This window comes from Haliaeetus albicilla, chromosome 12 (genome assembly GCF_947461875.1).
Source record: "Haliaeetus albicilla chromosome 12, bHalAlb1.1, whole genome shotgun sequence".
Classification (NCBI taxonomy): domain Eukaryota; kingdom Metazoa; phylum Chordata; class Aves; order Accipitriformes; family Accipitridae; genus Haliaeetus; species Haliaeetus albicilla.
Genome location: NC_091494.1, coordinates 38,533,771 through 38,550,892, shown reverse-complemented (window position 1 = coordinate 38,550,892; position 17,122 = coordinate 38,533,771). Strand labels below are relative to the sequence as shown.

Sequence of the window (17,122 nt, the reverse complement as noted above, 5' to 3'; positions counted from 1 at the left end):
AGTAACTTAGAACTTAATCTAGAACAGAAAGTAAAAATTTAAGTAACTAGCTATGACAATTTCTGTATGAAATTGATGTTATAATATCCCTGTAAGATAGAATATGTTAAAATCCATTGTAAAACTGTTCACCCAGATTCTAATAATTCCAATTTTTTGAGACACAAATGGAAGACTTATATTAAAAGGAGCACCCAAAACCACTGTTAGATTTAAGGCAATCTTCTAACATTCCTGAACTCCTAGCAAAGCAGATTTTTCTGTTGTTCATTTGTCAGCTTCAGATAGTTCAACCTTGACAGTTTATTACATTGAAAAATGCATATTTTTGGATGTAGTACTTGATTAAAAAAGCGTATTACCTCATCTCTTGATGCAGAATCAATTTCAGCAGCCAGTGACTGGGCTTTTGTTTGCGTTGCGAAGAGATTTTTAGCTTCATAAAGACTAAGACTTAGGATCTGTCCATTAAGATCATCATTTTGGTCACGAAGTTTTTGATTCTCCTATTTAAGGGTGAAAAGACATTGCTTTTGAGTTCTTCCTACAAGGTTTCATTAAAAAATAAATACATTTTTAAAATCACAGGTAGCTTGGATGATATGCGGTAAGGCTGCAAGCTAACAGCAACTCTCTCACCACCAGTGATAAATCCTCCCTGCCTGCATCACAGGTGTTTCCTATTTGCACTATTTATATTGCCTGTGCAAAGAAGTCCTAGACAGATGCAATGCGGGTCTTGTGCTTGTGTGAGAAGGGGGGAACAAAACCTAAAGGCAGTGTGCTAGGTGTTGCAGCTATAGGCATTTTTCAAAGCAGTCCTATACATTTCACATGGATCAAGAGGCCCTTCCCTGCTCACCTGCTTCAGCCGTTTTATTTCATGCTCCATTTCCACCTCTCTGGTTTTGGCGTTGAATTCACTCACACTGGATGAAGAACTTCTCCCACGTCCAGGACGCTCACATTCCAGCTTGTACAGCTGCAAGTGCTCCAGTTCCTTTCTCAAGTCTTCAATGAGCTGTGGGCATGCAAGCAGGCCATGTCTCTCCCATCCCTGCACAACCAGCCCCCCCCGGCAGCAGCCATCTCTGTGCTGCACCTCTGCATTCTGACAGAAGCACTCTGTGAGCCTGACTGAGGCTGGATAGTCCTACAATACAGCCACTTGCTCTTCTATGGAAGCACAGGTCACTTAAACCGCTTCGGAGCTGGAAGTGGCTCTGATCTCTAAGCCTCAGTCTGAGAGGCATAATTCCCCTTGCAAACATAGTAAAGAAAATGTTAGGGAACACATTCAAGGCTGCAAGTTCTCAAAGAGTTGTAAACCCTTTGGGTCAGGGATTGCCATTTATTAGGTATTCCTGCAGCATTCATCACCCTATGGGTACCCCTCTGATAGAAACACAATCCAGTAATACATTCACTGGATGTTGTATTTGCAGTGTTCATCCTGTCTGTCCATTCTTTTTCAGATGGGCTTCCATGCAGATGTGATTGCCTGGTCTTACATCCCTCTTCACACCTACCTCCTGTGTGGCTTCCCTCTCCTTGTTAAATTCCAGTCTGTTCTGCCGCAGCTTGTCCATCATTCTCTTGTACAAATCCATCTCATCCTTCAGTCGCAGACTAGTGTCTTCCAACCTATCTGACATGCGTTGCCTTTCCTAGAATAAATGGGGAACTTCATAGCTAGCTTGCAAGTGCATGAGTCACCTTCAGTTTTACAACACAAATCTATAGACACAGCTGGTCATAAGCTGGCATGTGTCTTGGTGCATTCCTGCCACTAAAGGTGACCAATGATCCAATTCCATTAATAGTCTTGTTTAGGAAAGGCAAATTAAAGAAGCTGGGCCAATCACTATATGAGTTTGCTCTTACAGACATCAAGCTGCTGTTAAATTGCTCAAGCACTCAGGAGTTTTGTTACCTCATCTAATCTCTCTGTTTGTGATTTCAGTCGTGTGACAGTGCTTTTCAGCTCACCGTTTTCTTCTTCCAGTTGCTGAACCCTGTGTCAATAACAAAAAACTTACAGCAAATGCCTCTTCAAGAATGCAGACATGCAAAATAGCATGCTCTAAAAAGCCACTTTACTTGCACTTGATAGAAAGACCAAACAAGAAAATATTCCTAACCTTAGTATTTTTTTATCATGAGTTATTGGATGCTTTTTGATTTTTTTGTTTTTAGGGCCAAAACCACCACACTGACCCTCAGATTCTTATGGTCCTAACAACAGGTATCTAAAAAGAATTAAGCAGGAAGAAACAAATGCAGACACAAGCATTTGCTACAGCTGGTCGCAATTCCCTCCTTGAATCCATGCCAAATACCCAGCTAAGCTGTCTACATGGGCTATGTGGATTAAAGCATTAATGTAAAGCATCCTCCAAGCTTTTGGGCATTAGACATGCAACTGCACAGCTACTCTATAGAACTACTAACGTGTAACCATCTGTGCACTGTCTGGTTGTGAACAGCCTACGTTTATATGCAAAGTAAAAATGAAGAAAAGAAGAACTTGTACTCTGTTCTGGGTGACACCAAGATGTTTGTTACCTTGTGTTTAGCAGTTCAATTTCGGTGCCTTTCTCTTTTTCATACTTGCTATATGCTTCTCTATGTCTCTTTATTTCTTCTTCCAGGGTCTGTTCTGCTGATGTTTCTTGGTCTTTCAACAGTTCTTCTAGCTCATGAACTCTAAGGAAACCAGATCTCATTTCAGTAACAGCTTCACAAGTACTTTAAAAAAAACAAAAGAATTGTGCAACTCCGTTGCCTCTCTCTTTCCTCCCCATTCCTTTATTCCATTCTACTTCACCATCTCTCTTGGCATTTAACCTCTCCCAATATCTCTCTTGGTATTTAATCTTCCCAATAAGCATAGAATTAAGTAGAATCATAGAATGGTTTTGGTTGGCAGGGACCTTAAAGATCATCTAGACCCAACCCCCTGTCATGGGCAGGGACACCTTCCACTAGACTGGGTTGCTCAAAGCCCCATCCAACCTGGCCATGAACACTTCCAGGGATGGGGCATCCGCAACCCTCTGGGCAACATGTTCCAGTGTCTCACCACCCTCACGGCAAAGAATTTTTTCCTATTATCTAATCTAAATCTACCCTCTTTTGGTTTAAAACCATTATCCCACATCCTATCACTACAATCCCTGTTAAAGAGTCCCTCTCCATCTTTCCTGTAGTCCCCCTTTAAGCACTGGAAGGCCACTATAAGGTCTCCCTGGAGACTTCTCTTCTCCAGGCTAAACAACCCCAACTCTCTCAGCCTGTCCTCACAGGGGAGGTGCTCCAGTCCCCTGATCATCTTTGTGGCCCTCCTCTGGACTCGCTCCAACAGGTCCGTGTCTTTCTCATGTTGGGGGCCTCAGAGCTGAACGCAGTACTCCAGGTGGGGTCTCATGAGAGCAGAGTAGAGGGGCAGAATCCCCTCCCTCGACCTGCTGGTCATGCTTCTTTTGATGCAGCCCAGGATACGGTTGCCTTTCTGGGCTGCAAACACACATTGCCGGGTCATGTTGAGCTTCTCATCAACCAACACCCCCAAGTCCTTCTCCTCAGGGCTGCTCTAATCCACTCATCGCCCAGTCTGTATTTGTGCTTGGGATTGCCCTGACCCATGTGCAGGACCTTGCACTTGGCCTTGTTGAACTTCAGGAGGTTCGCACAGGCCCACCTCTCAAGCCTGTCAAGGTCTCTGGATGGTGTCTCTTCCCTCCAGCATCTCAACCGCAACACACAGCTTGGTGTTGTCAGCAAACTTGCTGAGGGTGTACTCAATCCCACTGCCCATGTCACCGACAAAGATGTTAAACAGCGCTGGTCCCAATACCAACCCCTGAGGAATGCCACTCATCACTGGTCTGCATTTGGACTTCGAGCTGTTGACTGCAACTCTTTGACTGTGACCATCCAGCTAAATCCTTATCAACTGAGTGGTCCATCCGTCAAATCCGTGTCTCTCCAACTTAGAGAGATGTTGTGCAGGACAGTGTCAAACACTTTGCACAAATTCAGGTAGATGATATCTGTTGCTCTTTCCTTATCCACCAACACTGTAACTCCATCATAGAAGGCCACCAGATTTGTCAGGCACAATTTGCCCTTAGTGAAGCCATGTTGGCTGTCACCAATCACCTCCTTATTTTCCATGTGCCCTAGCATAGTTTCCAGGAGGATGCACTCCATGATCTTGCTGGGCCCAGAGGTGAGACTGACTGGCTTGTAGTTCCCTTTTTAAAAATGGGGGTTATGTTTCCCCTTTTCCAGTCAGTGGGAACTTCCCCGGACTGCCACAACTTCTCAAATAAGACGGATAGTGGCTTAGCCACTTCATCTGCCAGTTCCCTCAAGACCTGCAGATGCATCTCATCAGGTCCTATGGACTTGTACACCTTCAGGCTCCTTAGATGGTCTCAAACCTGATCTTCTCTTACAGTGGGCAGTTCTTAATTCTCCCAGTCCCTGCCTTTGCCTTCTGCATCTTGGGTGGTGTGGCTAGAGCAGTTGCCCATGAAGACTGAGGCAAAAACATCATTGAATACCTCAGCCTTCTCCATGTCCCAGGTAACTAGGTCTCCCATTTCCTTCCACAGAGGGCTCACATTTTCCCTAGTCTTCCTTCCTAGTATTAGTTCATCTATTATTCTTTCATTCTTAGTCTCAAGAAGTTGGGACTATGACCCAACCTTCTGCTCTTGCTACGTGCAAGAAAACAAACCTGTGGTAACCTCTCTTATAACAGAAAAGCTTGCTCTCTATGAGTCAGTAACACCTCTGTACAAAGAAACTTGCTTGGAAGGCCTTTGCTTGCTGAAAATTCAGCAAGGCAGCCCTATTCCACTTGGGACTTCTCAGATGAAGCCTTATCTTATTTTATCTGTCAGCATTAAGGCAAAAGACTTCGTCATATATTACAGGTAGAGATGTTCCTTCCCTACAACTTTGTTCTAGCTTTGTTCTGACATGATAAAGAGAACTGGCTCCATGCTTTATTACCTGTGAACTAGCTGTGTGTTCTCTTGTTTCAGTTTGCTCTTCAGGTCACCATTTGTCAGGCTATCATTCTCCAGTTCTGTCACCTTTTTTTCTAGGTACGTTACCTGGAAGGAGAAGTGGAAAAGAACTGAGAGTTTGAATCTCTCTTCATACACCCCTTCACTGTTCCTAACTGGCATTTAGCTAATCTACCCTTTTTAAAGGGGGCATACCTCCCAGCAAAGCCAGCAGCGAAATTAAGATCTGAAATTCTGAGTTCCCCAGACCCTGCATCTTCCATGAAGGTGATCAATGCAAATACGCAGTAAAGAAGTACCAACACAATGCCTAGATCTGTACTTGCACAGTTCTTGCATTTTTGTGAAGCAAAGTCATAATATTAATGGAGTATCAAGGACATTTTGAATGAGTTACTTCAGATCACTGGTAATCGTGAGCAAGAGAACTTTGTTAATTGATGCACGTCTCCAGCAGGGTTTTGTTGGGTACATTAATCGCAATGCACACAGCTTCTCACCTTTTCAGTGATATCATTATCACAGGAGTCTATACTGTCTCTGAACAGGTCTTCTGTGCTGCCATTACTGCTGCTGAAGTTACTGTTGTGGAAGAGTTGTCTGAAAGATCGGAAGGATAGTTACTTTGCTTGATGAGGATGGAGAAGAAAGAGTCTGGGTACTGTCTTACAGGGCTGGCTTTGTACTTTGAACATCCGATGCTAAAATCTGTGCAGTCATTTCAGTGACAATTACAACAGTTTAAGCACAAGTCTTGCAAGAGACTGGTAGCTAAATGAAGTCATACTGAGCACAATCATTGACATTAGTTCTAGGGTGTGTGTTCTTTGTTGCTTTTGATAGGATCTGCTACCAGCATTAACACAGTTTAAAAACTACTTGGCCTTATTCACACTGTGTACTGACTATTTGCCTTATTAGAAATTTAGAATAAGGTCACTACTGTGCACTGGTTCGTACAGTTAATCTAGAAAATTCCATACAGTAAGAACTTCTTTAAAAAAAAAAGAAATCTCAAGCAGTTTCGACTACAGAATAGTGTCAGAATACATAACACTGGAGATTATCTAAAATATTCTTGAAACTTACAGCCCTCCCCAGCCCAGGGCTGGTTCATTCAGTCAAAGGAAGATCACAATTCTGTATGTCCTTTTTAAAGGGATGCTCTTGCTTTCCTTTGCATTTTGGCAACAACAACAACAACGATGACAAAAAGGCCCACATTATGAGGGCAAAAGAAGCAATAGCTGGACTGATGGAATAGCAGTATAAAGAAAGAAAGTTGGCAGACAAGGAAGCAACTATCTTATGTTCTTAACACAGCTCTTTCCAGTTCAGGGGCCTGCTCCAAGACTAGCAGCGGCTTCCATATTCTGTAACATCCCTATCCAAATACAGGCCCCTTCCTTTGAAAACTTGTCTTGGCACATTTTTATTTTCCTAAACTTATTGCTCCTCTGACCCCTGACCCCCACTTAGGGAACTGTTACAGCTGATTCCACATGTATTCATAAAAAAGTTGAAGACTCTTACCTTCCAAAAGCTGTGCTTGATATTTTCCTGTTAGGGCTACATGGATACAGAAGGAATGATACAGGAATTAAACACTTATTTGACCAGTGTTGGATTCAATCTTAAGTTAAACTCCAGCTGAATTGCACAATTAAACATAGTATTGACTTTTTTAGTGAAGTTAAAAAAATGATTCCGTGAACAATATTCTTAGGCAACTTAATCAAAAGCTGCAGTTACCAACAATGTGAAGATGAGTGGAGCCACAAATTACTGTGATCATTAATAAGTCAATTTGCAAGTACTGTTATATTTAGCAGAGATTTGTCAGTGTAAATCAGAGCAAAACTAACATTAGAAACACAACAAAGGGACGCTGAGTTAGTGATGGACATTTAATCTGGATTTCCAGTTTTTAGATGATTGTGTAAAAGGTGGTTTATCCTTCGCCACAACACTTCCCAGTTCAGCACAGGAACTGAGGTGCTTTCCATTTTTACAGTTCCTTTTTGCAGCCACAAAGCAGTACTATTGAAATGAAGGACCAGACTCCAGACAACAGCACTAGAACCAAATCAAAATATCCAGCTGCATCTCTCGATAAGAGGATGTCACCTCTCTGTGTGCAGTGACACATAGCTCTTTGACAGAGCTTCACTCTCTTTCAGCCAGGTATATACAGCCTCACTCATAAAATTACGAAAGCCCTAGCCAGTCATGGTCTGGGTGTTAGCAGACTCCTTGCTAGGGCAGGAACATTGTTCATATCAAGTACTATGCTGCTGTGTCATCAAGAGAAGAAGCAGTGCAGTGCACTCTGTGCCAAGGATTATGCAGACAGGCAGGATTTACATTCAGTTTCTAGGGGGAGCTAGAAGCCCACCAAATAATTTCCTTCAAAAATCCTAGATGATTGTTGGAAGCACTGGACTCTTTCCAAGTGCTCAGCACAGTTTAGAGGTGGATGGAGTGGCAGAGATAGAAATGTAAGGAAAAAGCTGGAACTGCAAAGAACCCCAAAAGTAACTTCTGCCATAGGATTCATCATTTTTCCAAGTTCCTTTGAGGACAAAAAAAATCCCACAGGAATGAAGTACCTCTGCTGACCAATAGCTTTACGAGAGGTGTATGTAAGGTTATATGCATTAGCTAAGGATCTGCCAGATCACTCCTTCCCACCTGGAGAAAACAGTAGCTAACTGTAGATTTGCACTAAGCAGCACAGCAGACCTCACTTCCTGGAAAAAATTCCTGGAAATATCACTCTCACTCTGCAATCAAAATTGCTCACTGGTTAAAATATTTGAGTTTATTAGTGCTGTCTGCACCTTAAGTCAGAAAAATACTTACTAGCTAATGAAGAACAGCATTTTAGTTCAGGCTAGATGTCAAGGTCTGAATTCCTTACCGTTTGGTAAGAACACCACATGTGTAAGACAGAATGGGATACAGTGAAGGAGAGGGGTCTGTCTTCCTCTCCTCCTGCTACTAGCTACTCCCATTTCAAGGGGGCGTTGCTAAAAGCAGTGCAATAGGCTGCTTACCTGTTTGCTTTCAAGTTTTTCAGCCTGGCTTCCAAATCGTTGAGTAGATTTATCTTTTTGCAGCACTGTGAGCAGTAAACATCCAGTAACTCGCTGTTATAAACATGCCTCATTTTTCGGGGTGTTTGGCCAGCACTGTTTGCAGGAAAGGAGAGATGTTACTGGCTATAGTAACCAACTCACAACAGGTTTTCTTCTTGACTGTGTGTCTGTGTGTCAGAATCACAGACAAGGGACTTAGGGAACCACCTCTATCCACAGCTCATCTAACTTTGAGCTGATGATGGAGAATGCTAGTCTTAGGGCAAGTCTGCCTGTCTCAGTTGAGGCTTTACAGAGGACGTGTTCTGGGTGTCAGTGGAAAGAATCAGTTTGGGTGACTGGAAGAATAGCAAAAGGTATACAGAGCCCATGCGATGCATGTAGCAAAAGCAGCTACATTAGTATGTTCCATCTCAGCAATGTCCCCCTCTCATTTTGCTCATCTTCCCACTAGAGCCTGGCATGCAACCTGAAGAGTCTTTTCTCCAAGAGAAAGACAGGAAGATGAAAAACAGAGTGGTCTGGTAAGAAGAAGTCACACAAAGCCCCTCAGATGGTAGGACGGAAGGAACCCTAGAATGAGGAGGAAGGGAGAAGTGGACATAGGTCTAAGGAGGAGGTAACAAGGTAACAGTAGCTCTTGGCATGATAAAGGGAAAATAAACTCAAATAAAAGAGAGCAATCATGGCATGAAGTGCGCAGAGCCCCAGGAATGAGAATGGAAAGGGCTGCATAAACCTGAGGAAACAGGGGATGAAGGACACAAGCCATCATCATGAAGGGGCAGTGGAGAGGGATGCTGGCTCTGCATGCATGACAGAGGTGGCAAGGTTGGATTGCAGAAGTGCTTGAAACAGATGGTAGCACATGGGGGTTGCATGCGGAACAGAGGTATGCAGTGAGCCTGTCCTCTATTAGCAATGAAGCACAAGACCTTCATGTGCTATGGATCCAAGCAGACAAATCCTAGAGCATCTTCATGCTCGGCTCTTCCCCAACCCTGCTCACCCATTCCCTTACTTGGGGAAGGATTTTAAAATCAGCAGCTGACTTGGTCACAGGACGTAAGAGCTACAGAGACTGAGGTCACATGCAGGAAACCAGTGGACTGTAGTGGCATTTCCAGCTCCTAACAGACAGCAGCTACTTGCTTATGTTCTCCAAGACATTCAAAGTCAATATGGATGCTTGCTTCAAACAAACCCCTGTCCTTATACAGCAATTCACCTTACAGGTTAGTGCTAAGGATTTGTAGTATCATAACACTGAAGAGAAACAGCTCTCTTGCCCGTCTTCACTGTACAAAGGCTGGTGCATAGCGCTAAGCTGGTGTCCAGCTTGCAGCAGATAGCTTCCAATACTAGCCCCTAACTGTGAAATCTACTGTCTGCAATAGAAAGAAACCTCTACAAGCAAAACAGCCCAGTTATTTCAACAGAACCCAACAGAGGTTATCAGAAACAACATATTTGCTATAGCTGTTATTATTAAATGTTGCCTGTCAATTGGAAGGCAGAAAATGAACGGATAACATTTTGCTTTTAAGGCGAGTCTATGTAACCAGTGTAAACTCTGGTATGGTCACCCATACTCAGAGAAGAACAAAATTGAAAAATTGTTTGTTAATGAATAAGGAGCAACCTGGAAGATACAGATGAGCCAAGGTCAGAGTAGGCGTTGGTTCTGGTCTCATCATCAGGGCAGGGGCTACTGGGAGTAAAATCCACATCATCTCCTTCCCCATAGTCTTCAAACTGTTCTTCATTACTGATCAGAGAGGCGGTGGAATAAGTTGAGAGGTCAGATGCTGCAGAAGGGTTGTGAGGACTTGACCTGAAACAAGAGGTCAAAACGTCTCGAAGGCCGACTTTGATAGCATCTCACCTCACACGGAATCTTCCACCTTTACAGCTTGTTCCCTCATTTGAAATTGTAACCCACTTACTTAGTGCTAAAAAAGTGCTAAATACATCTGATGTGCACTTGACACACTGCCTTGAAAGACAAGAGCACGAGAATCTATGAACAAGCTACCTGTGAGACAGGTTTGGATCAGCACAAACCACCTCACTTTAAAGAGCACACCTCAACAATCCTCAGCCATCATTTCCACGTGGAGGTGAAGACCGCTGCTTATGGGACTTCTGCTCTGAATGCAGGAGCTGTGCAGACAACTCCGAAATGCATGGGATAGTGAGAGGAACATGTACAAGAAAGACAGAGGCTGTCGCTCTATTCCACAATCAGAGTTTCCCAGTAAACCCCATAAACTCTCTCCCACACCTCACAAGTTTCAGTCACTCTCCTTTGTGTGGTCAGAAACAAACTTCAGCTCACTGCATGCCAGAGAGTCACTAAAGCTCTTGATGTGACCTAACGGAGGCTGAGTTCCTGCCTTTCCTTCCATTGTGACAAAATGTGTCTTTCAGAGGAGATATGGCCCACAAGAAAAGGCTGCTTTACTACCAGAGAAGTACCTAAGATAATGTCAAACAGGTAGGGAATGGCAGGACCCTGTGATCTCAGAGAAGGAGGGCATATAGGTAAATAGATCAACAGAGCCAGGCACCAGAGGAAAACAGCTGGCAGACCAGTTTTGAGCACATCACATCTAATACAACAGAGCAAGTTTGCTGCAGAGGGTGCACAGTGATTCTCCTGCCCAGAGTCCAGACTACCCTGCAGTCATGCAGTATGCTATCTTGCAGAGGCAGATACTTTACACAGATTTGCTCAGCTCCCGCCTCAGTAAGGCATTCAAACAGACAAGCCAGTAAATTCACGTACAAGTTCTTATGAACAAACTTCTTTTTACAGAAAACGTACATCTAAGGCCTGAAACACACACTCCACTTGTGAAGCCCTGCAGTTGCCTGACACATTACTGTTCCTACTAAAAAGCAGAATCCAGCGCACCTCTGCAACACAGACAAGGCACTGATTCAATCTGCTGACACTTGGTGCACATTGGGTTAAATTTTTTTACTCCCTTTGCTTCAGTGCACAGTGTTTATATCTTCAACTCCACTAGCTGAGCCATGGGACAGTAGCCCCCAGTTGATGTTGTTCTCTAGCAGCTCAACAATATTACCTCCTAAGTTTCTTTCGAGTCTACCTTGAGCCTCTTAACCATGCCCTGCACTTTGGAGACAGGGAGATTTATCTTCCTGTAACACTAGTGAGCTGTAAACAAGAGATGCAACAGTGTTTCTTTGGCGGATGGTGCAAGCATTATTTGCATATCCCTTCCCTCCAAAAGCAATTAGTAGAAGAGGAAGCCTGCCAATGTTTCAGATGTATGCTCTTTTGTTTCTCCTGTTTTGATGAGATCCATTTATAACCTGCAATTCATTTATCTAATTCACATTAACAGAAATTAGGGCAAGTCAAGCCTGGCACGCTATTAAAGGATGAAGATCATGAAGATAGGAATACTCATACTAGAAATAGATCAAACGTATCTAACAAGGCTCCTTGGCTGGGAGTTGGATTAGTGAGAAGCTCAACACATCACACTAACAGCTATTCATAAAGAGCTGCTGTGCCACAGACATACTATGTATTGATAAGTTTTTGGGTGACTCTGATCTGTGTTAACTGCAACTGCTGTTTGCATCTCAATGTTGTTACACCAAGGTAGTTTAGGAAGAAGCTCCTCATAACACTTCCACCAGGGATGGACATAATTGACCAGTCCTCAGTTGGGATGGTAACATATACTTGTCCACAAAATCCACTTTCCAGCATAATAGTCCTGGAACATCACCACTTGCCAACAGACTGGAGTTCAGTAGCCCGTTATCCCTCATGCATTGCCTGGCTAAGTTTCTTTTATGGCAGCTATGCAGACAGTTACCACTGCTGGACCCACCTGGTAATGTTGCTTAGAACTTTTAATTTGTAGTTATTTGTAAGCTTTGCCAAACTTTAAACTGCTTAGGTTGAAACAGTCTATGCTCAGGGTAGATCCTGAACTCATAACCAGCTGCAGGCTGGAAACTGTCGAGGAATTGCAGAGTCATTTTCAAGGGAGTTGCTAAAACCAGCTGTTTTTCCCCATTCTAACACTTCCTGAAGGAAGCTTTCAAATTTGTTTTGCTTTTTTTTTTTTTAAAGCTACTTCCTCTTCTTCAGAGCAGGACTTCACAGAGGCCTGACACACCTGATACACAACCCACCTGCTTCTTCAACAGGCAGGTATCATGGTTTGGCCAAGCTAAAAATCTCTATCATGTCTTTTAACACAAGAGCATGAAGCTTCCCAAGTGTCTTCCCACAGATTTACCAAAGCTGAGGAGGCCTCAGAGGATAAACCAAGATCTATTAGTAGCAGCACAGTAGCTCTTAGTAGTTCTTGCCCTGCCTAGAAGGAGGGTACAGGATACACAATGCCTCCCCTACCCCCTTCACAAGACCCTGAATGGCACAGCTGGGAGGAAAGATACTCATTTCAAACACAGTATGGGTAAAAGTCAGTCACTGCAAGGATAGGTGCTTTGAAGAACTGGGAATAGCAAGGAAAGGCGACAAGTTTGATAAAGAGCTGATGAAAACTGGAATTATCTTGACAAAGTCTCTGGGATTGCTTGGGCAAATGGGAGAAAGCCAGATCTCAGCTAGCTGAGAAATCCAGGAGGAGGGTAGGAATGAGGCTGCACAGAGAGCATCCAAGGAGGCCCAGGAGAGAGAAAGAGGACTGCCTTAGCAATGAAGGAAGCTCAAGAGGCACAAATCAAGACAACAAGCCAAAAATACAGAAGACAGGGCAGAGACTTACAAAGCATGCCCAGCTGAGCTCTGTCCTGTGGTACCGCATTAACTCAGTCCAAAGCAGGATTAAATCAAATTGGGTCCTTTTCCCCCCACGCCAGCTTTTACCAACACCCCCAGGTACACACCTGGGAAGAGTCAAGTTAGGATTACAGAGACGCTCTTGTGTTAACAGCAAACGATGGTTACACACACACATGCCAGGACACCCTGTGTTAAGCACAATTTACTGTTGCACACTAAAGGTTATGAAAAATTAGAAACACACAGAATTAACTTGGTACATGGAGCTGCAAAGCAAATCATCAGAGCCCACATCTTCAGATAACTAAACGTACAAGAGACTAAAGCAGCATTCCCCATATTGCACTGCTTTGCAGGAAGTATTTATTTTAATTCCTTTAAATTTAATTTAAAGGTTATGGGAACACAGAAGATCCTAAGTTTTGGGGTATGCTAGTGAAGTGACCCATTCTGGAGAGACCCAACACTTTTACTTCAACACACAACATGCAAGTCCCATGAGTGCTCAAAGAACATGCCAGAAGGAGCCAGGGCTGAGACTGTTTAAGCCACTTAGAGGACCTGGACATCCATCTTCTTTACGTTGTAAATGGATATTAAGTTTCTAAATCCTCCAGGCACCCTCAGCCTCCCCCAGTAGGGATTAGTCACATAAAGGCTCCTTCCTCCCTGGTCCTTTTGCACATGCCTCAAAACAGGGCTGCCATGGGGCAAAATCACCACTTACTTGTCACCAGGCAGAAACAGGCCACCAAGCACACCATCCTTCTCCTCGCTCCGACACACGTCGGAGGCCTCCGAGCTCTGGGCACTCTCAATAGCACTGTCCATGTCAGACTCATGGTGAACCTCTTGCTGTGCTAGAGTCATTGCGTCGTCATCAGGAAAGAGCTCCGACTCACTGTAGGCGCTTTCACTGTCCAAGTAGGCACAGTCCTGGATTTCACCACCCTGGCAAAAGAAGAATTGGGAGTCAATTCAGGTCACGCTCCAGGGCAGTTAAGAGGACACAGGAGAAGCAATAACCCACTCTCTGGATGCCCTGGTAAGCAGGAGTGATACTGAATAAAAGCCATAAAACAAAAAGGCTGACCCGCTTTACAAAGCCAGTTCCTGCAAGCCCCTGAAGTAGCTTGCACCTTCCAGAAGGGCTCAAATACTGTCTCTGGCACTTCTATAGGAGAGAGGGACACAACACCCAGGTATAAAATGCAGTCAGTTTTGCCCTAATTTACTACTAAAATACACCCGAAGTAATAAATATTCTCAAAGTTTTTATAATAAAGAGAGGCATCCTTTGAAAGAATATAATACATGAAGTCACTGAGAGTTAGTCCTGTGATTAATATTACTGATAAAACAAAAACAAGTCAGATAAGTCTAACAGGTCACTCTGTCTTTGAGGATGGGCAGAAACATATAAGGTGAAAAAAAGAGTTGGTATGTGTTAAAACATTTATGGTAAGTCTTGGTGACAATCAAAGATATAAGAGAGCGGGGAAAAAAAACCACCAGAGCCATCTGTTCCTGTTTCCTGGAACCACATGCCTTGATTAAGTATCAACTAAAATAAGACGTCATTCTCATTACTGCAACACTTTGCTCTTGCTGTTCATCCCCTCCCTCCCCTTCTTGCCCTATGAACGCTCACAATAGCCAAGACAAGCTGTTTTCTATTTGCTTGTCCCTGAGGCTCAAATAAAAATTCTTAATTGAAAAAATAAAGCCTAAGATTTTACTCTGTCCTTTGATACGTAGCAACACAATACTGCTTTGACAATTCCTATCTAACATGACACAAATAACTCATCACTCCAGAGCAGGTCCTGCAAATGCTCTGACTCAGAGCTCCACTCCAAAGCTCACCTGCAAGCTCCACAGGTAGCTTTACCATTGAACTATTGCTAGCAAGTTAAGACAATCATGCATTTATGGCTTAGTTTACTGGCACAAGTAATGAAGCATTTCATTCATGGATACACCTCATATTTAGACCCAACTGTCATCCCGCCCAGCTCCTTCCCGAGGAATCCCAAGGCATTGGCAGCCTGGCACCCTTGCAAGCACCAGCTGCCCTTCTAGCAAGCACATTCACTGGGACACTGTTACAGTGGCACTGCTTGCAGCAGCATGTCTTCAATTCAACTCCCGTAGCCTCTGGACACTCCTGTGCTAAGGCCACAGAGGCTTAAATTCCCTTTTGCAGAACTAGTGATGTTCTATGCTGATGACACCAATTTTTCCTCAGTGCCTTTTTCACCTCAACATGAGAAGAGTCAGCCAGAAGCTGCAGCTTTTTAAGATTCACAAAAACTGTTACTAGAAATGCAGGTCTTGCCTTCCATTTTTTCATGAAATACCAATTTATATGACTGTGAAAACTCCTAGCATATGGGGGTTTGAGAAATTCAAAACAACCCCACCTGCTCAAACTTAGCTAACTAGTGAACACTCAAGCAGTCAAAAGGACAGCTTTACCTGCAGTGTTTGAATCTCTAGGTACATACTCAGAGCAGGTATCTGGATGCTTTTCTAGCTGAACTTTCAACAGGTGTTCCAGATACACAAGTAATATCAGTAAGACACTTCAGCACTATACAATAATAAAGCACATGTGTATATGCCTTCTCCCACTTTTCCGTGTCAGCCTTATTAAGCCTGAAACTTTCCCTAGGTACTGCTCCAAGAGATGTCCAAAACGATTTATTCTTGGTCTATGTCATGTAGTATTTACTGAAGCCACGTGCCTTATGCAATCATATTTATAGCTCTGAGCCACAGCACCTTCAGCATGGCCACGACCCCTCATCCACAGGGAGCTGGTGGTTTGGCAGGTCAGACACCAGCTGGAGAGTCTGCTCTGGCCCTGCTATAGCCCCAGGTTCTTCAGCACATCTTCTGACCCGCACCTTGTATCCTCACAAGCAAGCAGGGATAATGACACTGTTGCTCTTTGCAAAGTACCTTGGGATCTACAAACAGACAGCACAAGCAGTAAGACCTTTTTAGTAGGGGTTGAAAAAGTAAAGATTGTTAAGAGCTATTAAGATGTTTCAGAAGTATCCAGGAGTGTTTGTTTATCTAACATTTCCCCAAAGTTTCCTCCTGCATGCTAAGCCCCGCAGGCACAGAACTCCCGTTTCTTTTAAAAGTTTAATGCAGTAAAGCCCTGACTGCTGTTACGGAATTGCACCAGCTGGTAAAAGTCTGATCCAGGAGGGAAAGACAGAGGCACAGAGCACACAGTGGATCCCTGAAATAGGAGTTCACAAACCAAGGGAGGAAAGGAAGAAACAGCTCTTGCACAGCTCTACCTCCCAATTAGCACATCTTTTTCAGAGGTCTTGAAGAAGTCTCTGCTTAAGCAAGTTTTTACAGCAGGAAAATCTCACTGGTATTAAACAAATTTACACAAGACAGTAAAGGTCAAGAAGATCATGAAAGACTCCCTTTTTGTTCCCTGTAGGCAACACCACACATTTGCTTTTTCTAATAATAGCAATCTAGATGCTCTTTAAAAAAAGTCCATTAGCAATTAAATGTGCAGTGTCATCTATAAAGGCTAAGGGCTCACTTTTCTTTCCCATCACTTTCTGGCAACCTAACCTTCACATATTTACTTGTATTAGAGTACTGATCTATAGCGACAGCACAGCCTGCACTATACCCATGCTGGTCGCTACCACATATTCTTTTTTGAAGTGCAATTGCTCTGCTCCTAAACTTTCACTTCTAAGCCCCATGAAAAAACAAAGAAGAAAAGAAATTATCTTTTGGAGGCAATGACCCATCAGAAGCCTGAACACCTGCTTTACGGCTTCTGAAATGCTTCACTGCAAGACTTGGAACCCCTCCTGGAAGCTGGTCCTCCCTTCTGCTGATCCCATCCTTTAGCTGTGGGGAGCTCAGGGACTGATGGGGAATGAAGAACATGGGCCAGCCAAGCTCCTTTGAGGAGCTACCCCTCAGCTGCCCTCCACTGCTTCCTCACAGCGGGGAAAGCAGATGCCACACAGCACACCACGTTCCAGGCTGCCAGCACCCCTCTTCTCCACAAATCTGGCACCTACCCCACAGACCTGTGCAAACAAAGTGGACGTTTAGGAGGCACGTCTCAGCCGCTCTTCTGAGTACCTGGCAGCCAAACCACACACTGAAGACCCCAGCCCTTTCAAAGCGAACAGCACAAC

The 17,122-nt window shown here is 43.8% G+C and overlaps 1 protein-coding gene across 4 annotated transcripts in view; it reads right to left on the bottom strand.

The window, feature by feature from the left end:
* RAB11FIP4 (RAB11 family interacting protein 4) overlaps positions 1–17,122 on the bottom strand; it is a 139,258-nt gene that overhangs the window by 13,972 nt on the left and 108,164 nt on the right. For 3 of the 4 annotated variants that reach the window (XM_069799247.1, XM_069799249.1, XM_069799250.1), the window contains 11 exons: positions 13,660–13,883; positions 9,780–9,971; positions 8,096–8,230; positions 6,573–6,608; positions 5,540–5,639; positions 5,023–5,126; positions 2,566–2,706; positions 1,934–2,015; positions 1,530–1,667; positions 863–1,021; positions 363–506 (listed from right to left, as the gene is read on the bottom strand). In XM_069799247.1, coding sequence (XP_069655348.1) covers positions 363–506; positions 863–1,021; positions 1,530–1,667; positions 1,934–2,015; positions 2,566–2,706; positions 5,023–5,126; positions 5,540–5,639; positions 6,573–6,608; positions 8,096–8,230; positions 9,780–9,971; positions 13,660–13,883 — 1,455 coding nt within the window. The remainder of the gene's footprint in view (positions 1–362; positions 507–862; positions 1,022–1,529; positions 1,668–1,933; positions 2,016–2,565; positions 2,707–5,022; positions 5,127–5,539; positions 5,640–6,572; positions 6,609–8,095; positions 8,231–9,779; positions 9,972–13,659; positions 13,884–17,122) is intronic. The other variant, XM_069799248.1, reaches the window with a different exon arrangement.